Source organism: Balearica regulorum, chromosome 8 (assembly GCF_011004875.1).
Source record: "Balearica regulorum gibbericeps isolate bBalReg1 chromosome 8, bBalReg1.pri, whole genome shotgun sequence".
Classification (NCBI taxonomy): domain Eukaryota; kingdom Metazoa; phylum Chordata; class Aves; order Gruiformes; family Gruidae; genus Balearica; species Balearica regulorum.
Window position 1 is genome coordinate 28,102,194 of NC_046191.1, and position 22,798 is coordinate 28,124,991.

The 22,798-nt window shown below is 48.9% G+C and overlaps 2 protein-coding genes across 5 annotated transcripts in view; one reads left to right on the forward strand and one right to left on the reverse strand.

The window, feature by feature from the left end:
* Positions 1-204: 204 nt before the first annotated feature.
* PIGC (phosphatidylinositol glycan anchor biosynthesis class C) lies at positions 205-1,316 on the forward strand. The gene has a single exon (XM_075760266.1). It carries the CDS (start codon positions 333-335, stop codon positions 1,209-1,211), a length of 879 nt encoding a protein of 292 aa, XP_075616381.1. The 5' UTR covers positions 205-332; the 3' UTR covers positions 1,212-1,316.
* A 3,730-nt stretch (positions 1,317-5,046) lies between these two features.
* DNM3 (dynamin 3) overlaps positions 5,047-22,798 on the reverse strand; it is a 183,153-nt gene continuing 165,401 nt past the window's right edge. For 2 of the 4 annotated variants that reach the window (XM_075760262.1, XM_075760261.1), the window contains one exon: positions 9,426-12,193. In XM_075760262.1, coding sequence (XP_075616377.1) covers positions 12,124-12,193 — 70 coding nt within the window. In that variant the 3' untranslated portion in view covers positions 9,426-12,123. Of the gene's footprint in view, positions 8,067-9,425; positions 12,194-22,798 lie in introns of those variants that run through there. The other 2 variants (XM_075760263.1, XM_075760264.1) reach the window with 2 other exon arrangements.

The window sequence follows — 22,798 nt, forward strand, 5'->3', positions numbered from 1 at the left end:
CCTGACGGTGCCCAGCACTGCTGCCCCCTCCTCACCCCTCCTGCTTCCACCAGGTCCTCCCTGGCCCGGGCAGCCCCCATCCCGGGGCGGGCCCCCCGGAGCTGCTGCCAGCCCCCCCTGCCCCAGCACCTCCCGGGGCACAAACTCCCCCCAGCCGCTGCTTCCGGGGTAAAGAGCACGGTTTGCCGGGGGTTCCCGCCGGCAGGTGGCAGCCCCGAGCGCCCCGGCGTCCCTTGCGCCGCCATCGGGGCCCGGCGGAGGCGGCGGGGCCGGGGCCGGGGCCGCGGGTGCGCGTACGGCGGAGGGGCCCCTTCCCCGCCCGGCCCGGGGAGATGGAGCCGGTCCCCGGGCGGCGGTGGCAGAAGGTGCTGTACGAGCGGCAGCCCTTCCCCGATAACTACGTGGACCAGCGGTTCCTGGGGGAGCTGCGGAAGAACGTGCACGCCCGCCGGTACCGGTACCGGGCCGTCGTTTTCCAGTCGGGAGCAGTGGTGCAGCAGCTGTGCAGCGTCTGCATCTTCGTTGTCACCTGGTGGTACATGGACGCCGGGGTGCTGAGCCCGCAGGGGCTTTTCGGGGTGGCCCTGGTCTCCTCCCTGCTCGGCTACGTCCTCTTCGACGCCGTGGACGGCGGGGCCGGGCGGCGGGAGAGCGGGCGGACGCGGTGGGCTGACCTGAAGAGCACGCTGGTGTTCGCTGCCTTCACCTACGGCTTCTCGCCGGTGCTGAAAACACTGACGGAGTCCATCAGCACGGACACCATCTATGCCATGTCAGCCCTCATGCTCCTCGGTCACCTCATCTTCTTCGACTACGGCGCCAATGCCGCCATCGTCTCCAGCACGCTGTCCCTCAACATGGCCATCTTTGCCTCGGTGTGCTTGGCCTCCCGCCTGCCTCGCTCCCTCCATGCTTTTGTCATGGTCACCTTCGCCATGCAGATCTTTGCGCTCTGGCCAATGCTGCAGAAGAAACTGAAAGCCCAGACACCCCGATGCTACGTGGGGGTGACGGTGCTGTTTGCGCTGGCAGCGCTGGCGGGGCTGGCCACCGTGTCCAGCGTGGGTGCCGTGCTCTTCACCTCGCTGCTGCTCGCCATCTCCTGCCTCTGCCCTTACTGCCTCATCCGCTTTCAGCTGACCAAGGACAACATCTATGGGCCGTGGGACGAGGCTGAAATCAAGGAGGACCTCTCCAGGTTCCTCATGTAGGCCTGGCTCAGGGGGCACCCTCTGCTGTGTATGTCCTTGCTGGGGGACAGCCCCGGGGAGAGGACATCAGCCCAATAAAGCCTCTCGCACAGCAACGAGGACCACGTTTGCCTTACCCTCAGCATCTATTTCCAGACCTGACCTGCTTGGTTTTGGCGAAGGAAGGAGCCGAACCCTGCAGATCAGCCAATCCGTTCAGCAGCTCGGGGTGCAGGCGAGCAGGGTGGTGCGTGCTCCGATCACGCAGACCCATACCTGCGTTTGAGGGGTGCAGAGGGGATGCGCATCCCCTGACCAGAAACACCACACAGAAACACATCTGGCTCAGACATGCCCCATGGCACGCTCGCGGAGGCCCTCAGCCCCAGGGTCCTCAATGTGCGCGACAGGGACTAACAGCACTTCTCCGGGAGGGCTGGAGGGAAAGGGGCTGGGTGAGGGTTGCTGCGGGCAGGGTGGCAGCTCAGGGGGCAGCGGGTGCTGCCGGAGCCACAGGACCGAGCACAGGGGCGCTTGGGATGGGTGCGCTGCAGAGCCCTGCTGACCTGCACCCCACCGGTCGCCGATGCCAGAATAGAGGGGGGGATGAGGAGGCAAGACACCTTCTTCCCCCCTCTGACCCCCTCCCAGAGGTGGATCCGGCCTCGCCGCAGGGCGAGACCCCGAGCCAGAGAGATGGGGCTCAGCGCAGACCCTTGTGGGTGCACTCACCAGCTGCCAGGCTGCTGCAGCAGCGGCAGGGCCCATCCGGGTCCTGTCCAGCACCGTCTGTCCAGCGGCCATCTGTCCGGCACTGCACACACCGCAACAGAGGGCGCTCCCGGCAAACAAGTCCTGCTGGAGGCCAGGACGAGCCGGCCCTGTGCCGGGATGGCTTCCCCGGCGCTTTCCCTTTCCCTGCTCCCATCTGGTACCGTCCCTCGGCACCCTGGCCCCGCTGCGGCTGCCCCAGGGAGCAGAACCGGCCGGAGGGAAGGGATGCACACACCTGCCCCAGCCCCACCTCGCAGGGATGGGTTTGGCATTACCTGGGGTTTTATGAAACTTTTCTCTTTTGGAAACCCGGCGCTGCAGAAGTGCAACTTTCTGCTTGATTTACCCCATCCCGTCGAGCACCGCGTCTCACCCCAGCGAGCGGGTGCTTGCTGTGCGCTTCTTGGGCTTTCTCGGAAACCAGCAACCCCCGGCGGAGTTCCCAACACCTCCAGTGCTTTGTTACAGCTCTTGCCAAGTGTTAAATGTTGCTGTTGTCGTCATGGTGACGACTACATCTCATTTTGGTTTTAATTAAAGAAAACCTGCGGAGGTTTAGCACGCACAGACTCCAGTCTCGCAGGGAGCGTGGAGTAGCTCACAGCGAGGATGACATTTTGTAGTTCTTTGGAAAGACAACTGTTTTTTTTAACAAGGAGCTTTCCCAGAAAGCAGCTCAGCAACCCGGATGCCCCATCTCACGCTGGGCTAATGCCATTGTCACGCTGCCATCCAAAGCCGATTCGCAGGGTCCATTGGTAGGGCGAGGCTGGAGTGTAAATCACAAGTAAATCAAATCTAGCCTGCCTGGCTCCTGCCGGTAATGTCTGTCACGGCAGAGGTTACAAGAAAGCAGAGTTTCTCCCGCACCCATTTGCCCAAGGAGAAACATTTCCCCCAAAATACTCTTCCCAAATTCAGACTCTCAAAACCCGCTCAGTGTTAGGCTAAGTGCAAACATCAACTACCCAGAGATCGTCCCACGTGGAAATGGGCACAGACCACCACCGTCGCCTCTGCCGCAGCTGGATCCCAGTGGATCACCAACGCAGATCCCTGGGCTGTGGTCGATTCAGCAGGCTACATCCGCCCAGCTCCAGGCGGAGTGCAGGATGTGTCCCGTCCAGCCCACCACAGGCAGTTTCATCCCTGCCCGCAGCCCCAGGCCGCTCTGCTCCATCCAGCTCCTTCCCTTCACCTCCTCCTCAGCCTCAGTCCTTGCCCAGAGATCCCCTTAGCTTGCCCACACGGCTACCCTGCTCGCCCTAACCTGGGAGGCTTAAAATAAGGTAAAGCCCGGGCCACGGCCTGGATGCACAGAGGGGTTCTGAAGGAGGAAGAACGCAAAGGAGAGCCAGGGAGAAGACACAAAAGCCAGGCAGAGTTTCCTGGGACTTCTCTGACCCTCTCCAGAGGATACGTGCTCTGCAATGCTGCTGAAGTTATTTAAGATACCGCACAAATGGCCATTATGAGTAGGTCTTTGTGCCCGAGGTCAGAGCGTGCCCTACAGAGCAGCACTGTGCCGTAGCTCTGCGCCCGGCTCAGCTGTAAGGCTGGATGCCCTTTGAGCATTCGCTACCCAAGCGTGCCAACCTGCGGCTTCCCTGATGGAGCGCGCGCTGAGACCAAAGAGATAGGTCCTGCCCAGTTTGCCTGCCACCGCATCGTCATCAACCAGCTCTAAAGAGTTAAAAATTATTTTGCATTACAAAGAAGCGCAGTTTCTTTAAGTTTCCAAGTCCACTGAGATCGAGTGCTTCAATGGGACATTTTCTTTTGATTTGAAGCTGGCCAAATGCGAGTAATTGTAAACTGGCTGGGGATAAGCCTCGCTCCTGGGGGAGCTGCTGCCACGTGCCGTCTGGAATCTCCATCCAGAGCCTCTGCTGCAGGGAAAGGCAAGCGTCAGCCACCCACACCGTGCTGTCAGGGGTCCACGTCCCTCCCCACGTGGGAGACTGGATCCGGGAAGGCTGGAAAGAGTGAAGCTTTAGTCTTTGAAGGTCAGATCTTTATATCTCTTCAATTCCCACAGTAATCACTAAGGTTTTCTCAGCTTTGTGATGTGAGGGGCAACAGCGACAACGTGAATGATCAGGAAACCAAAATAGGATTTTGGTCCTAACCCAGCCATTGAAAAGTAGCCCAGGACACATGATGCCACCAGCTGCAGCACCCTTAGCCTTCTCCAGCTAGCCACAGAATGTATACCATTGCAGGGTGGAAATAGCACAGACAAGGTTAAACAGCTTCTTCAGAAAGTCATCCTGTGAGGTGATGCTAAAAAAATGTGCCAAGGTTTCTCAGCACACCAACGCCTTTGTCTTTCTACTCAGGAGATTTTAGGAATAGCTACCAGAAAACCAGAAGTTCCTATTTCCAACAGTATTTTTTTAATCAAATACTTCAGAAGAAGGTAAAGATTTCTGTGAAAGGTTTAATACCATAAAACGCCCCAAGAACGACGTTTGTGCCCTACAGCCTAAGGCACGGAGGTCAGCTGGCAGCCAGGGGGGCGGCAGCAGCTCCTGGTTGGGGTGCTGCAGGTCAGGCCATACACCTCTTATTTGTTGTTGGTTCGTCTGTTGGTACCACGCTGTATCCCAGAGGGAATGCAGCGAGAGGTTCCCCCAGTGCGGAAGGCATTTTTGAACAACCCAGAAAAAAAAGCAGCTTGTGAAATGCAGCCTGTTCCCATTCCCTCTTACCCGAGAGGTGAAGCACGACCCGAACCTCCTTCAGAGCCTGCTGGCTCCAACCGCCGTCGCTTCTGTAGCGGTCCTGAAAATACACAATCCCTGAACTCCGCTGAGGTTTGTTTGCCTCGGTACCTGACAGCGATGAGTCCCACAGATGAAAGATACGGCCAGTCTGAGCTCCCCTGCTCTTGGGACAGTTGTGTTCACGGATTGGTTCGGAGCCTCCATTTCTCCCCTTTCCCAGGGCACTGGGAAGCACACTGCCCATCACTGCACCCTTTCCAGCTCCAGCAGTTCCTAGTTTAGTGCACACAGTTGAAAGGGCTAGCACGAATCATTATCTCCCTCTCCTAAGAACTGCTGTACTTGGGGTTTCCCCCCCCCCTTTTTGCTAATACTATTGCTGTTTCTTCTGTTAACCTCTACGGAAAGACAAAGTCTAAGTGAGAAGAAAGAAAAAAAAAAAAATCTGTGTAAGTCTACAACTCCCTGGGCTTTGCACCCCCTTTTAATTTGAGCAAACTCAGTGTCTGGCATTTACCAGCACATGTAGGCGGTTGAGCAGCTCTCTGGCTATAGGAGAGGTCAGCAGGGACCTAAATCAGCTGGAACAGGAGGAATTGCCCAAATTCAGCAAAGCTGTGCTTGGAGCCGAGCACAGCCTGTGTCTTGTCAGGCCCCTTCTACGCACGGGATGCTGATCTCTACTCTCCTGCCCCTGTGCCCTGAGTCAGCGCTGCTGCAGCTCCCTCTCACCATGAAGTTCCTACTACAAAGAAATGTCTTGTTTGCGCTCCTGAAACAACAGGCTGGAGTCCTGATGCTGCGTTGTACCTCCAGTGTGTATCTGTGCACTTCCCTCTGATTTATCTGCAATGGTGTGTGAGATATCCCTTTGTTTTCACACGAGAAGAAAAGTCAATAAATCCCATCAATTTTCCCTTTTTAGACTTACTCTTCATATACTTCCCTGGCACCCAAAACAAGCACATCTTCTCAACATTAAATCCCAGATTTTATCTTTCCCATAGGAACAGACACATTTGGAATCCCAGAGTTAGCTACTTACAGCTATTTGAGCTCAGATGCTCCAATGAGGTTGGCTCGCAAGGAATTCAGAGGTTTACCTTGTAAACAAAATGGTCAGAGCAGCTGTGATTTATTTATAATTGTGCAGATTCATCAGTGGAAGAGACTGTTGCAATCTCTTCCTCTGACTTTTCCGCTCTGCACACAGTCAGGTGCTGCCGCCGGTGCCTCAGACACCCCTTAGGAGTCTTTTGTTGTCAAAGAAGCTGGCTGCTCTTCTTCCTGCTAACGCTGAGCCAAAGGCATTTCTACAGAGCAATCCTGGTGGTGTACGAATTCGGAAGCGATGGTGGAATCCCAGCAGAACGTCCCTCCCTCCATCACCTGCGAGGGTGGGAGTCTCCACAGAGCCCAGGCAATTGCTTCCATGGGGTGTGAATGGCTGCATTTGAGAAAGAGTTGGTAGACCCTTCAAGAGAAAACCAGCACACATTCATTTTGTAGGCAGAACTTTTAATTGTCTTTATATCCAGGCTTATCATTGACATCTGAAAATAAAATCTTTCATTTACAAATAGGGTAGTGCAAATTAAAAATAATTTTGGAAAAAAAAAAAAAAAAAGATCGCATATAACAAAAAAAAAAAAAGATGTGTTAGGACGATCTTCCTGGAACAGCTGGTGGAGGTCGCCTAGGAAAAAGACAAAAAATAACCCAAAATTCACAGGGAGGGGAGGAGAAGAGATTTAAAACAAAAGGTCAAGATACAATAAAATGACTCATATACAAAATTATCTTAATAAAATGGGTTAAGAGAAAAAGGCACAGAACATGCACATTAAGGAAAAGAGCAAGATTAGAATCAGCTGGCTCTCAGCACAGCCTTCGCTTTCATCCTCACCGCTTCCCATCTGACTCGCTGGCGCCAGAGAACTCGGACAATCACATCACAAGTGTGGAGGTCGCTGGTCACAGGCTTTCTAATTTTCTTGCAGCAAATAATATCCTCTGGAAGCGCTTTTCCCCCGCCAACCTTAAAATTTGCGCCACTATCTGCTTCAAACACTGTTCCTGGAGTAGACCTTTTTTAAGTGAGGTTCTGATGAAATTGGGAATGATCAAACAAGGTGGCCTATGGGCTGGATTGGGATGTCTGGAGGGGACTTTGCTGGGGAGGTTAAAAACGTGGGTGACGGTCGTGCAACGAATCTACTGCCAGCCCTAGCAGGAGAGACCCTCGGCAGCTGATGGCCAGCGCAGCGGTTAAAGAGCGGCTGTTCCTCCCGTTCCCCAGCGTACAGCACTGACGTGTTGCCGGGAACCGAACTCGTACAGGGGTACGTAACGCACTCCAGCCGGATGGGACACGTGTGACACTGCTGTTCGCTGAGGGGGAGTGCACAGACTGCCTCAGGCATAGCCATTAAAAACAAAGAAATCTCTCCAAACGTGACAGCAAGCAAGTGAATACGATGGGGACGTTGCTGCTTTGCTCATCCCACCATTCGCTCCCCCCTCTCCCAAAGCCTAAGGACCAACGTCCTGGCTGTTGCGCTCAGTGAGAAACGTCCTCTCCCGTAGGCAGCCGTTGTGCCATACAGACCGTCTCCTCCAAGCACCGATTCCGGTTACTTGGCTCGTACTGATCTGAAGGAGGAATTGAGTCATCAAGACATCTGCGCCTTTGTACACAACCCCTTTTGGGGGAAATCCCTTCCAGACGTAACACATACACACGCACGGTTTTACGCCAGCTCCCGCTCTGGAGGACTCAGCCTGGCCTTCTGCTCGGCTCTGAATCTCCCCCAAAACACGTTTTCCCCAGCAGTGAAATGAATACCAGGTACGGCTTGAAAAACACTCAGCCACTTCCCAGCAAAACATCTCTGCAGCTCTCCAAGCCCCCAGCGGGGCAGCAGGCTGAATGCTTCCCACGAGTTACTTCTCCCCCTTCACCCCTTTTAACGACATCTCCAGTGATCTCAATGCAACGCGCGTCTCCGATAAATCCTCGTTGCGGTCCCCACAGAGGCGGAGCGTGGCACGCTGAGATGATGGTGCGAGAGACAGAAGACCACTCATGCGCATCCAGAAAGTAATAATAAAAGCCCATCAAGAGTTACAGTTTATTTCAGGTTCAGAAATGCAGAATAACATTTTTACAGCAGGTGTATGTGACGCTCAGTAGTGACCATGGTTTCGGGAATCGACTTGCTGTGCTCAAAGGTCAACACCAGGAACCATTTACAGAGTACGAAACCAAAGGCAGATGTTTTGGCTCGTATGAAGTAGGGCATTAACATACAGAGCAAAATTCAGAAAGAAATTAAGCGTTTGCTTCTTACAAAAAGAAGTCATCGTTTACACCATCCTGGAAAAGTAAAGAGACAGGCAGTAAAGCAAACAGCCGGCAAGACGGGACAAATCATATATCAAGCAAGAGTGGAGGACTGTCTGGACGGGAGGAGCCATCGGTATCAGCTCGCCTGCGGACAAAGCAAGAGGAAAGACAGGCAGAGTAACATTCATTTACACAAGGGAGCTGTTCTGCTAGAGCCCGGGGAGGAGGTTCAGTGCTGCGGCGGGAGGAACTGTGCCGTACGCACACGAGAGGTCGGATGCTCCCCCGGTGTCGCAGGTGCAGAACAGGTCTGCTCTGAATTCAGGAGACTACTTTAAGACAGAAAGACAGAACTAGCCAGTAATCTCAATATGCTGTATACACGTTGTTTAGGGTAGCTGTCTGCGATACAGTAGAATATTTTCTAAGTTATGCTTTAACACGAGATGCCGTAACCTATAATGTATCTCCTTTAATATAATAAATAATCTACTTTTATGAGGCTTACTCAGAAAGTGCAACAAGATCAGCAATAAAATAAACACACATTAACTATGTACATAAGCCTTTTCATTGAACATACAATCTTTTTAATCCTAACACAAGATCCCTTGAGATTAAAGGCCGAGAGCTATTTACGGCACACGCAAGCTCTTCAGCTGTTGGTCAGCCATGACGAGGTGAGGAGGAACACGTTCTCTAGGCAGCGAGTTAGGCTTAGCCTAAATGCAATAGTAGATGAGCACCCTCCTGAAACTTAGCTACGTACATCGCCAAGCTAATTACGCACCTCACATACGATCAGAAACCTTGCTGTTGCTTAACGGGCATCGCCACCACGCCCTGGAAATCTTTGGAGCTTTTCCAGAGGGAATCAAAGAAAGGGAGAGCAACCCGCGCTTCTTGGATACGGGAGTTCGGGCTTAGTTCACCCTGTTAAGGGTGTCTGCAGAGGGGACGGTGGCCAGTGGGAGGTTGCCAGTCCCTCTAGCAGATCCACGGGGTGCTCATCCTGCTGTCCTTCAGGCGTGGAACGAGTTGCTGCCGAGGCTGCTCCTCTGAGAACAAGGGTCAGGAGAGACACGACTCACCAGCATCAGGAGCGAGCGGGACAAACAACTGGTTCCAGGCACTGTACAGCAGGAGGAAACGGGCCGAGGTTGGGAGGACAGCGCTTAGTTAATTTTTCCTACAAACAACAATTCTGTGTAGTTTATTCTGAAGAGCGTATATGCAAGAAGTTAGAGGTAAAATCATCAAACTCTGGATCTGTGCTCAAGGCTAATTATTAACCTGCACACCTAACAGTGGTGCATTTCAGGCGCAGGGCCAGATTCCGACGTGATCCGAAGGAGGATGCAGAGGGAGGGAGGGCTGTGCAGCTGCGTCTCACAACCTCAGCGTCGAGCGCAGAACCAGATGGTGCTGACAGCGGGGCCACAGGCGCCTCACCGCCTCCTCCTCCTCCTCCTCTTTCGGGTAAATCCACCCTTGAGAGCTTCATTTGCAGTTCAGGATTACTGCTGAGAAATACATTTTATTGGAGGGCAGAGTTAAGGACAGTGCTGAACAGTGCTACCTACTTCCTTATTCTTGACAGAAACACTCATTAAAGTAAATTAAGGAGTCTCAACTACAAAGGATTTAAAAACATGTTTTTAGGCCAGGATCTATGTCATCTAATTGAGGCTCCTAACTCACCAGCGTTACCACCACCCTCTCCCATGCAGTCACGCCGGTCTGAATCACCTTCTGGAGGTGCTGCCTCTTTCCACTGAACAAAGGGGACCTTGGGCAACTAAGTCAAGTGTTTAGGGTACGGTGGGATAAATCCGGACCACGGCCTTGCAATGTGGCTGAATGAATCTCAAAATCTGGGGTTAAAGCGGCTTTCTGTGGCTGAAGTGGAAGAGGCGCAGGGCTTGGCTTTCTGTCCGCAGGCAGCTGCCAGTCAGGAACAGAGAGTTCTGATAACGATACGCTGGCTGGGCAAGAGTATGGACTACTATAGCTATCTTTAAAATTCATCTCATAGATGCACTGCATGCTACAGCAGAGAGTGCTACACAGTGTAGAACCCAAGAAAAATCATCAAAATATGTTTTCTTTTTATGTAATAAAAATCAATATGACTCTGGTTGGGTTTGCAACCTTTCTTTTTTTTTTTCCTTGAAAGCTGCTTCTGTGCACTTGGTGTTGGAGATCTGGGCCTGTTCTCCAAACAAACACTGGCCGCTTAAGCAGTCTTCCGAGATCACCAAGATGCCGGTGCTCTGACAAACTCCATCTTCTCTGTGCTTCAGATGTTGACCTCTAGACTCCCCAGGTGCGTGTCACAAGTATGAGGTTGACAGGAAATTAAAGTTAAGCTAACGTACAAATCATGATGCTTTCCCAAGTTCCTCTCTCTTATGCAAGCCGAAACACGATTTGCTTCAGTGGTGAACACAACGGTTAGTTAATCAGCAGTCTGGGAATACTTAATAGGCTAAATCCCCATTTGTTGTGGCTCTTTGATTGGATTCTTCCTAACCATGGGGCTACAGCATACTGGAGCCCTACATGCAGTCTCAATAAATGAATTTATTAGACTGATTATACTGGGGGCCTTTGAAACCACCAATTGCTTTGCCTAGGGATCTGTAACCACAATTGTAATAACAGCAATTAAAATTTTCTGAAGACACAAGGACAAATTCATCTCTAGTTTAAGTCTGTCAACTCACGAAGTTTTAAGCTACAGGGGTGACACTGACCCTAAGTATTTAAAGTAATGCATTTAAGACAACAGGTTTTTATAACGCATGAATATAGAATGTGTAAAACAACAGGCAGAGAGTACCTCTGCAAGTGACCATCTGCTAAAATAACACATTGCCAGGATGCACAGCTGAGCGCTTCTCAGTACCTGGCTGAATAGAGTAACCCTGACCTGAGCTGTGCAGGACTTCGAGCGATGCAAAGAGAAAATCTTTAGATAGGGGACACAGTGGAACTTTATCCACTGGTGTGAGCAAATATCTCACATCCAAACCGGACCCTTGGAAAACTCAGATGCGAATCTAGGCCATAGCTCTGTGAATTGGCTCACACGGTGGGCAGAGGAGCGGTAGCCCGTTTACAGCTGTGCATATATCTGTATCTCCTTCCGTTTCACCAGATGACTGATGGCAACGCTCAATTCTCTGCATCCTGACGCACAGCGCATTTATACATACTACACACACTCGCATACCCCCAAGGCTTCCCGTGAGTTCAGTGGGAGTACGACTGTGAGCAAACACTAGCAGAGGACAAAGCGAGCTGGCACACGCTGCTCTGTCACGTACTGGCTCTTCAAACCACCCTTTCACATCCTTGCTGCAAGGGTGAGACGGCTCCGCACTGAGCCTCGCAAGCTGGAGCACCGCGGCCCGGTCCTCACCAACCACCCAACCAGCTGAGCATGTCAGCTGCCAGTGGGGAAAGAAAGTAAAACGCGCATTGTCCCACGCACGCCCTTCTTGTTTAACATCATTCCTTTGAAACTAGGCTTTGGGTAAGGAGAAACTATAGGAGAAGCAGCCATCCAGCAAGCTTCTGAAACGTGGAAGTGTGGGGCCTTCAGAAGAGCTTGATAAGAACCCACATTGGTTTTCTCTGCCCAGTTTAGCCATTCAAAAAGAGAATGGGCAAAACTGTAATTCCAAGTGACAGAAACCCTGAAAGGTACAAATAAAAGCAAGACTCCTTTCAGATAAGAGGAAAAAAAAGCAGCAGATCAAATCAACCCATGCACAAACACACACAAAGTCAAGCCCTCCTCTGACTGTACAAGAGTGTGAGCACAGTTGCCTGGGTGAACACGTGTGTCAGTAAGTTAGCTAACATCAGCTACTGCAAAAGGAAAAGTCAAGGCAGCACAGACCTTCCCAAAACATTTAAGACCTCATAAACAATGCGGAATGGACAGAGAGTATATCAGTAAAATTGGTTACTTGCCGATAGGCGTCCATACATGCGGCTATACATTGGTTATTGCAACAGTTATCAAGCAATTTGCTTCCACATATTTGGTTAACAATGAATGACATGCCAGAAACTTCTTTTAGTCTAACAGGGATGAATCTAACGGACGAATTACAGTGGGCCGAGTAGGTGAAGGGGGTGGTCTTCGACTGGAGAGAGAGAGAGAGAGAGAGAGAAGAAACAATAAGCACAAACACTGAGAACGAACCTGGCACCTCTCGCTGTCGCTCTGTGAACATCCACGTGCACCTGAACACAACAATCGTTTCCGCGTACACTGAGGCACGACAGCCCTAAGCATCCACAACAGGGAAGCAAGCGATGGGTTTGCCACGTGCACACCGTGCCTCGGCTCTCGCCCGACAGACAGCCTAGCTATTCTCCAAACACAGTTCTGTTTTCTCAGGGGTCGGTCCCAGCCTGGCCAGCCACAGAGCGGACTTACGGGCACGTTTCAGAGCGGCCAGCTGGATTTGGGAAGACAGCCTGCAGGTGACTTCAGCCGCTGTTTGCAGAAGCAGAACAAACTGCAGCTTCTTGCACAGTTGGGCCACCTGGAGCCACGCCAGCGTGCCTGAATTTGAGGCACAAATTTCAAGCTTTGTATCAATAGCCAGTTATGAAAATGCTAGCCACAGCTATGGCTTCTACAGCTATGGCTTCTGGATTCATTCGTTTACCACTAATTGCTCCTCTATCAACTTCAGTAACTGCTAAGGGAGTCCCAGATTTTTGGGGAGGACTTACGGGTCTTTATTCCCCTATTTCAAACGGCTGATTCATCACAGGCTCCTGTGTACTGCAGACCCCCGCATTTCAACTCGGCCTGCATTGGCAGCTGATGAGAGACCACAGTGCAAGATTAAGACGGCAGCGGTACGGTCCCTGCGCGTGTTCCACCTGCGGCCCAGGCTGAGCCCGGGTAGCCCAGGCTGAGACCTTCCCCTCCCTCACGCTCCATCCAAGGATGACACGCCAGCTCCGCTGGAGGTGCAGACACCTTCCCTCTGGTACCTACCTAATTGCTCTCATTTTTTGTGTGTATTTAGGGTACGCGGTTCATACCAGCGCTGTGTGGAGGTAACTCCGTCAGCTTAGTTACGAGAGTATTTTGTTAACGCCCCATTCCACTTGGGCTAAACCAGCCCACCGCTGACCAGAGCCTGCCAGAATCTGAGATGACGATACCTGTTTGGCCTCCGGCACCTGCACTACCTCAGACAGTTCTGCCCGGCATCGCTTTGTGCTACAAAAACATACCTAATAGACTGCTCCTCACAGCCAACCTGCTCCCTTCGCTAGCTTGCCAGCACCCTCAGCAGGGTTTTGTTGCTGCAGTTATTCCAACCCATCTCTTACACAGTGATTTTGCTCCCCATTTTCTTTAATGGCTTCAGCAGACTTCGTTAATGGCCAAGACAAATTGTACGGCCCTCTCTAACGCCGTCCTCCACCTGTGAAAGTAGGAACCGCTCCTGTCTCTGAAGGTTACAAAGGAAACGTGTCTCATTCTGTTAAAGCTAAATAGAAGATGAAAAGAATGTAACAACGTTAATCTTCTTTGACTGGAACATCATATACGAGACAAATTTGCACTTGACAGAAAAAGTCTTGCTTGGCTCAAAGTGCTTCTTGTACGACAAGATTCTGTTTCGGTGAAGAAATGAGAATTTTAATCCCTAACATGCAACGAACACAAACTATGCCAACTGAAGCGCTCAAGTAAATCAACAAGCAAAAAAAATAGGCAAAATATAATTTCTTCATGGTGTATATTTCTTACAGAAAAAATGTTACTCTCTTAACTATTGTTTCTTGTGTTGCTCCAGTGTAGGTCTTCTGGACCCATTTCCAAAATTCGTAGTTTCATGAAGAACCACTTCTAAGGCTCCGCATTTCTGCTGGGTTGCATTAAATTATTCCTTTGTTGAAATGCCTCACATTGCATTGTTTAGTGCTTACTGAAAACTTCGTATCATGTGTATACAATTTACAAACAAGGGAAAATGCATACAGCTGTCTTCATATCAAATTTAAAAGATATGAGCCCAAGCATGAGTTTTAATACCAGGTTGAATGCGGCACGCCGGATTAAAACAATGTAATTTAGTCAAATTGCTATTTAGCCCAGCAGGATCAGAAACCGGAGAGCACAGTGGGAGGGTTTCCTGGATATAATCAGTCAAAACAAACCTGAACCAAAACCAGGTCTGAGCCCCATTTCCTCCTTGACCCAGAGCTGCTATTGCACTCCGACCATTATTTTGAACGGTCACTCCGGCCCAGCCCTGATCCGAACAGTGAGCACCTCCGCGCGGAGACGCACGCGTGCATCTGGGATGCTCTGATACGTACGCTTGCATGCCTCCTCCCAACGGGTACAGGCAGGGACGTACGGGAGGAACGGGCAGACCTCTCCTTAGCTCCAGCCCTTCTCCTCTGCCCCTGTGAGGGTGCTGCCTGGCTCCCAAGCAGTTGTGTAGGGCTTCCTTCCAGCTCCTGAACCCTGCGCGCCATGACGAGGGGAGTGGGATCCGCACCCTGGAAACCAGAGGTGCCTTCCAGAGGAGTGGCAGATGTTTGGGAAAAGACCTGCAAAAGCACCGTTCACCTCTAGTCCCGCTGCCGACAGTCTCCAGGGCAGTGTCCGGTTCCCCGTGCCAGTTACGCAGCAGGAGGGGCCGTGCTCCCGAGTCCCTGGGCAGAGCACAGCGCAGGGTTCAGCTCGGGGAAGAGACCATGGCTTCGTTAGCCACCGGCATGCAGTGACAACCGGCACCAGACGAAGCTCAAGTCAGAGTGAGCGAAAGGACAAGCCCAGAAGTTACCTGTCACTAGATTTCCCCGTCAAGGTGACAAGTCATTACGTGATCATTTTTACACTGGGAGTAGGATTCAGACCTTTTCATTCCTCTAAAAGCAATCTCACCCCCATCTCTTGCCTCTTCCCCTCCTTTACGCCCGGCGTGGTGACTGGGAGCGCAAGCGCTCCCCGAGATGGAGCCGGCAACCAGCACTGCGCTGCTCCTTCCAAACATAGCCCCCCCCCCCCCCCCCCCGGCTTCCTCTCTGTCCTGGGCACCTCCGAAAAACGCAGTTCTGAGGGAAGCCTGGGGTGATTTTGGCACCATCGCTTTCTGCGCGAAGGTTACATAAAGGAGTGCCGCCAGACCCTCCAAATGTGGGGTAGCGTGGAGCAAACGGGCAGTATCCTGGGGCGCAGAGCGGCAGGGGGAGCTCCAGCCTGTCTGTGGACGGAGCAGGGGAAAACCAGAGAAAAACAACCTCCCCCGGAGCCCTGCTCCGCACTAGCTGCCATGTCAGTGAGTAAATATGTGACTAAGCCCAATTAAATGTTTAGTCTGAGGCCAGAAGATGATAGCGGTAGAGACGGCGCGGACCGCGTTTTTCTCTGCGTTATCGGACCGACTCTGACGGCCCGGGGGTGCATTCGTGCTGCTGAGCTGTTCGCAGGCCCCGAAAGGCGGCTCCCGATTCATAGAAAGCTCCTTCTTATAAAAATGTCACTGCTGCGGTAATTCCAATTTGGTTATTGTCTCCAACATTTCAGCTGGGTTTTTGATTTCTGGGGCCGAGTCCCGGTGCCTGGCCCCTTTAACGGGCTGCTCAGTCTGTTGGGGTTTTTTTGGTTGGGGGTTTTTTGGCTTTTTATTTTTTAAAAAAAAAAAAAAAAAAAAAAAGGAAACAGTGTTTGTAAAAGTTAGTGCTAAAGGGGCAGGAGATCATAGGTCCCCAGGGTTGAGTAAACGAGTCTGCAGAAAGAATCAGTTCTTCTAACTAGCACACATTAAGCAGACATAAAGAATTTACCAATGAAAATTGTGGACTAAGTATGTATTTAATAACTCCCTGATGTTGCTGCAGAGACTCCTCCTTTGAAGAACTCAGTGGGGTTTTGAACAGAGGATAACTCTTACCCCCATGCAAAAACTTTTTAAAAAAGGAAAAGTTTTACATTTATTTTTAACCTAAGCAGCACACCCCATTTTTCCACTTTTAAAAGAACTCCTAAAAACTTTAGCTAGGCAAATGCAGAGCAAAAGAAACTAAATAAAGCAAGTCTAGACTTAAAGTTCGATCAGAAACATATGGGAGCTCTTCAAGCATTTGCCTTTTGAGAAGCGCTATCGCTCCCCACACAGAGTCCACAAAATATGCTTTCAGTAAAGCATGGCTGTAATTACCATGGGAGGCCCCGCTCGAAGAAGATGGCTTCTCTTCCCAGAGCACAGCTAACATACTTCTAAATAAAAGGCTTTTATTTACACTTACGTTTAACGTTCTTGTTTGCTTGTGACCACCAGAGAACACTTGGGGAAGGCATGCACATAACTGTATTTTATGATACATCCTATAGATCTGAAATTGTAAACAAAAGTCCGCTATTCTCTCCCTTTTCCATGATCTTGGTTTCCCTATAACGCAGCCTTCTCAGAGTACCCTGATACGTGACATTGTCTTTGCAGAATTTAACGAGAAAATATTTAAACAAAATCTCCAAGCGGCTTTAGGTCTGACTGTGGGCAAATTTTATTTTAGGTGACAATACAAATCGGGATGCGAGGCATGCAATAAGAGGATAAGAGAGTGACTTACTTCAGGTGAGGAAGAAATATAGTTTCTCATTTGGGTGATTATTTAGAGAGACTAAGTAGCTTGTTCTTGGGATAGTTGTAATGCCTTGACTGATTTTATTTTTATATGCTTTTCTCTGTCTCAGTAAGATCCTGAGACACCCGTACAGCTTAGCCTCTACTTTTCCCGGTTCTTATATCAGTCTATGTAACTCTTATATGGTACCTCTCGACCTCCACCAGCCTCTGGGTTTGGAAGAAAAGCCAAACCAGAAGTGAAACTACTGTCGTCATCATGGTAGAAGAATGGAGGCAAGACATGGTTTGTAGGGCTGATCAGTTACTCTACAGTCTATGCATAGTTAAAAATCTTTCTGGCCTACAGCAGATGCGGCATGGCTACTGCGGAGTCTCCTGAACATCAACTCAGGAGAAGGGATCTTGAGTGGAAGTGGAAAAGCAAGAGGAGGAAAGGCATTTGATTCTATTCACACAGGTCCAAAAAAAAAAAAAAAAGTAGGAAAAATGGAAAAAGGATGATGACATTAGGAGGAGTAAAGCAGGAATCATGGACAAGAATCAGGAGGAGATGATGATTATGGAAGAAATGAGAAACAGCACTCAGTGGTGATGAAAGGAAAAAGTAGTTGGGGAGTATCTGTCTGAGATGGCCCAACGTAATGGTCCAAGAGAGTGAAAACTTCTCACCTTTTTTTTCTATACTGAAAAACGTAATTTTGTCAAACACGAAATGTCTCTAGTAAGCATGCCCACAGGATTACCATCGGCGGGCAAGTCAGGAACGGAAGCACTGAGGCCCGCAGCGCGGTGTTTGGGGATGCATGCCAGTTCTGAAGTACTCCCCAGCTGAACGCATGTGTATCAGGCTCCAGAAATGCATAGAGGGCGTGCTGCGACTGTTCTGCCAGATCTTGTACAGCTATACATGCAGCTGAACCTCACTATTTCAAATGACCCAGCTGCACAGTACTCAGTGGAAGAATTTTTGTGTTACGTGTAAGCAAGTTAAAGTGGTTAGATTATGCTGTTTTATCTGATACCTATTTCTTTTCAGTGAAAGAAACACAAAAGTAAGAGTGAATGGGAAGACTTTGTCCTTTCACTAGCTACCACTGCACTGCAGCAATATAAATGTCCATTAATTCAAATGCTAACACTGTTCCAAAGCATTAGGGTTACTGAGGTTCTACTGTGCGTGATTTAACTTAACACAGATACTCCTTTCAGAGGCAAAGAGGTCCAAAATATGATGCTCCACTAGATTAATTTATTATTTGCAACTCAAGCTATGTTTTCTATATGACCATCATAAATTAATGTCTATCACAGACACATCCGAATATGTTTGTATGTTTATGTGGGTGCTGCATTTTTGAATTAGTCATTTCAGGGAATTAATGTGTCATATGGAAAACAGCTTGAATAAACAAAAATATTAATTCAATGGAATGACCAAGAAAGACTATTATTCTTAACAAACTGTGTGTTCTTGTTTGCCCTTCAGCAGGGAACATGTCAAGTAAGTAAGTGTGCAACACATTCATGGAGGACTGTCCCAGCCTTTCAGAAACCCTAGGTCAGGGTGGTCAAGAGGATCAAAACTGCCCGTGGAAGAAGACAGACTTAGGAGTGCCGAGTGATGCCTTCAGAATGCTGCTCTACCTTCCTCTGCCCACAGAAGATGACACCAAAAGGGCCACGAAACCAGCAGGAGGATCATCTAATTTTCACACAGTAGCACAAGTCTTGTGTACTGGTCTGTGTTTAGCTGTACTGTTCAGCATCAACGTGAATCACGTACCCTGTCTTTGAACACCGCGTCTACTTCTGCCCACTCTGGTCTTCCTTCCTACTCGCTTTTGACCTTCCTCTGCCTTTTTGCCTCTCTCCTTTTTACTTACCTTGAAAAGAAAGGAAGCCAACATCCTGGTTCTCACCTCCAGCTGGAGCGGCACCTCTTCTCGTCCATGATGACAACTAACGTAATTATCAGTGTCACCGTTGGTAATGTAGCCATTGAGTGCCCTCATTCACTAATGATCCGATACAGCTTGCTGAGGACAGGAGAGTTTCAAGAAGAGCCTTTCAAGATGCCTGCAGGTTCGGGAAGTTCAAATCATCACTGCTTTCTCTCTATTTACCATCATATATTTTCTCTTCTAGCATAAGGAAGGCTAGAAACGCATTGCTGTTCTGCTCTCTCTTTCAGACAAGGCAAGGAATTTCCTGCTAAACACCCCTGCTGTAACCCCGGATAGCCTTCATGGCAGCTGTTATTAAACTACTCTGTTATGAAATTAAATAATTACTGGGGACAAAACACATCTTCAGGTTCCTGTATTTCTGGCAAACAACATTTGCTATCATTTGATTCTGCTTTCCTTTTTCAAGTTGAGATATGCTAAAAATAAAACCCATTTCCTTCTACTAACAGCATCTTGGAGAGAAAAGGCTAAGGAAGCAAAAAAGAAAAGTTTTTGCTGAAAATACCTAACAGAATAAATTACTTATTCATCCAGCTGACACTCCCAAAGCAAGCTTCCACTGTGTTTGAGGACTGCACTCACATCATCATCTTTATCCCAGAATCACTTCTTTCAACTCTTTTCAGGTTCCTTCTTTTTCTGTCTTCCTCTCTCTTGCATCATTTTTACTTGCCCTTCCCCATCACATGGGACTGGTCTACACTGAGAGTAATGAAGAGCCATCATCTTCCAGCCTGATCCTCTTTGCTGAACTTTGAAAGTAACTTGTAACAGTCCAAATCAAACGGATCTCTCCTAGTTCACCTCGGTTTAAAAACAGTATTTTGTTCAATAAGGCAGGAGCCAGTAGCTCAGGAACAATACCAAAGACAATCAAAACTACCTGAGATATAATAAATAAGATCAAACCTAAACTCCACGTAGAACAAGTGACTCTTCAGATACATTTGTTCAACTGTCATGGTGTATTGCCCATCAGAAAATTCCTAGACCGCTGAAGACGGGAAGTGGAGACCCTGCCTCTGGCTGAGAAAAGGAGATGCTGATGGAGTTAGAGTCAGTGGCAGCAGATACAGTACCTAGGCTGCAGTGTCTGACATCCCTTGAACTTTGTTTTACTTGATTTTCAGGACACTCATCTGGAGGAGAGGTATATGAAGGAAGGCAGTGAACAAAATCCTATTCCTAGTCTGGAAGAAAGCCATCCTTTTAGGGGCAGCAGTCAGTGAAGCTCCTGGAGCAGAAGCAGAGACACCCCCCCCTAATCTCTCACAGCATCACAGTTCAGGCAGCTGAAGACTCAGTTCTCTGCAAATGCCATTCCCAATTTCTCGTCAGATCAGTATTGCAGAATTATAATGAAACCACAAGAGTTGTTCTATTGTGCTATTTTCACATGTTTTCAAAACTTGCTGTGACCTGCTTTCCGGCCAATCCCTCCAATATTTATCCTCATTCAGAATGCTACTTCTTTCATTGCTTCTGTTAGGACCTGACCCCTGGTAAGATGACCAGTATTCCTCAACTGGTTTTGCACATGGTAGTATGGCTACCCTAAGTAGTGTAGCTCGTGTTTCTAATGGTTGTCACAGCACTGACACCAGGCTGCTGTTAAGTAAGATTGCCAAACAGTGCATTTTATGGTTTGAAAACTGTCTGAAAAAACTTTAAAATAAGACAGAAATGCAAGCAGCAGGAGACAGATTTATAAAGGTGCCAGGGAAGGGAGAAGTTGGAAAGAAACCAAGACAAGACGGTGAGAAGGAAAGGAGGGAATACGTGGGGAAGGGAGACAAATGTACCGGGCAGGAAACAAAGTGGAGGGAGAATGTGAAAGAGGAAGCAAACAGGATGGTCAAGAAAGGGACAGCGAGGGAAGGGCAGAAAAAAGGGAAAGCAAAATAGTGATAAAGGAGCCAGTGGAGGAGGGGGGAAAGCAGAGCTCCTTTCTAAGAGATAAAGGAAAATAAATGGAGTCTTCTGCTTGAAGCAGCCAGCAGCAAAAGGAACGTATTACTGGGTGTGCATTTCAACAAGAAATGTAAATTAGACTGGTAACAAATTACACAGAGCTGTCTTTGCCCAAGCCAGAAATCACAGAAAGAATAACTGATATTCTCATAAGTCTTGTGATTTTGAGGTCCTTTGGACAGGGAGAGTTGGAAACATACTGACTATGGAAGAGCAGTATCCCTCCTGTGATGGGCTCTGGCTTTGCAGCACCCAGGTAGCTGTTTATTCTTGTGATCACAGACAGGAAATGCAGAATTAAACTAGTTATTATTTGCCTTTCTTTTTTCCCTGAAATTCAGCAGGGTTTTGAAATCCCTCTATGTAACACTCTCTTTCCTTGCTTGAAACGCTTCTAACTGCTGATTATACTTTTGGAATATAAACTTCACGGAAGATCCATTCAAAGAGGACAAATGGATGCTACCGCTGGACGGAGCTGTGCTCCTCTACTTGGGTGTTCAGATTGAGATCATCCAACTCAGCATGCAAATGCTTTAAGGTGAGCACTTATTCATCCTGCCAGAAAAGTTTGATGCAATGGCTGTTTGATTATTATTTATATTCCATTAAAAATACAGTAGTAAGCTATTAAGGCTGCAAGGTCAAGCTTCCAGAAGAGAGGAGATTGCCAGGCTAAGGCAGGATAACCCTTCTGGCCTTATCTGCCTATGCACTATGACAGATTTTAATCAGAGGATCACGTGCAATTTTTGCAAGGAATCCCCTTATCTTTCAATGCACAGGGTTAGACATTACATTAAATCTTTCCAAAGAACTCTAATCCATAAAAATCCATCGCAGAAAACTTACTCAATGGTTGATATTTGGCAATCAAAGAGCTGAGTACAGAGCCCATGGACCAGGAAACGTCCACATCTAGGCAGTGATGCTTTCTGCAGCGCTTCTGACTTTGTCTGGAAATTTCTAACTGTAATTACTGTCAAGTGTAAGTACTTTTTTGTGCCAGGTTGGCAGAAATACGTAATGATGGCTTACAACGTAGATTAGTTACAAACACAACAGGTCATGTATTTAGCCTCAGCGGCATAATAAAATGTAGCTGCATAGCGGCCATCACCCCTTCCATGCTGGCTGGCTGTGGGCTGAAGTAAATTGTAGGGAGAGTATGGGACTGTTCACAAACAGCACAACATGAGGTCTCTCCCCACGGCTTACCTCACATGTAAAGACCACCCTCGGCCCCAGGGACCGAGCACCAGCGTGCCTGAGGGCGAGACACATGTGTTTCAGAGCAATTTTTGTTCCTGCCTGCTTGAGTGGATGGTCCAGCCCTTCAAGAACCCAGGTCCCAGGGTTCCACATCGAGTGGGGTCGTGTTTGTCTTAATGGCAAAGCGCGTAACAATCTCTGGTGCTTTGCTGGGAAAGCCTTCATGATTCCACAGTAGCATTGCAGAGCAGGACACCGAGAGAAAAGGGGAGCACCCACTAACACCATGGGCTCTGCTGCCAGGAGGGAAACATTTCCAATTCAATTGTTTGCAAAGCTGAGATTCCCATTCAGGACATTTAAAAGCCGTAAATCAAAGCATCCACAGTAGAACTAAAATTGGTCAAGATCAGGCTTTCCAACAGGCAGGCGAACGCACATCATGGTAAGCTAAAGTGGCTCTAGTGCCTGCTTAAAGCCGTCTTACCAAAGCGAGCGCACAGCTGCATTTTCTTTCAAAATACTACTGCAGCCTTTTAAGAGAGAGGGGGAATAATCTAAATTCTGGCAGCAGGGAATATTTCACAAATCATATATGCTTTGGCATCAAGCCCTTAAAGCCAGGGGCCTTTACTCACAGGCTTTACTGGGAGAGATCCACCCACCTCAAGTGGGATTAATTAAAAGAGGCATGTATCATGCAAATAGTTTCTGTTTCCTTACAGAAATATTCAGAGCACATAACCCAAACCAGCTTTAGAATCAGAGCAAAGTAAGGAAGAAAATTATGTCCTGCTCCACTAACCCTTTTCCTTTGCCGGTACAGTAAGCGAGGAACACGGAGAAAATGCCGAGAGCTCACCATTTCTGTACAATTCCTTTGATTAAATGCTAATAAGTTGTGGAAAAAAAGGATTTTTTTTTTTTTTTTTAAAGGCAGGGGCTGTATCTCACTATAAGGTGCCCAATT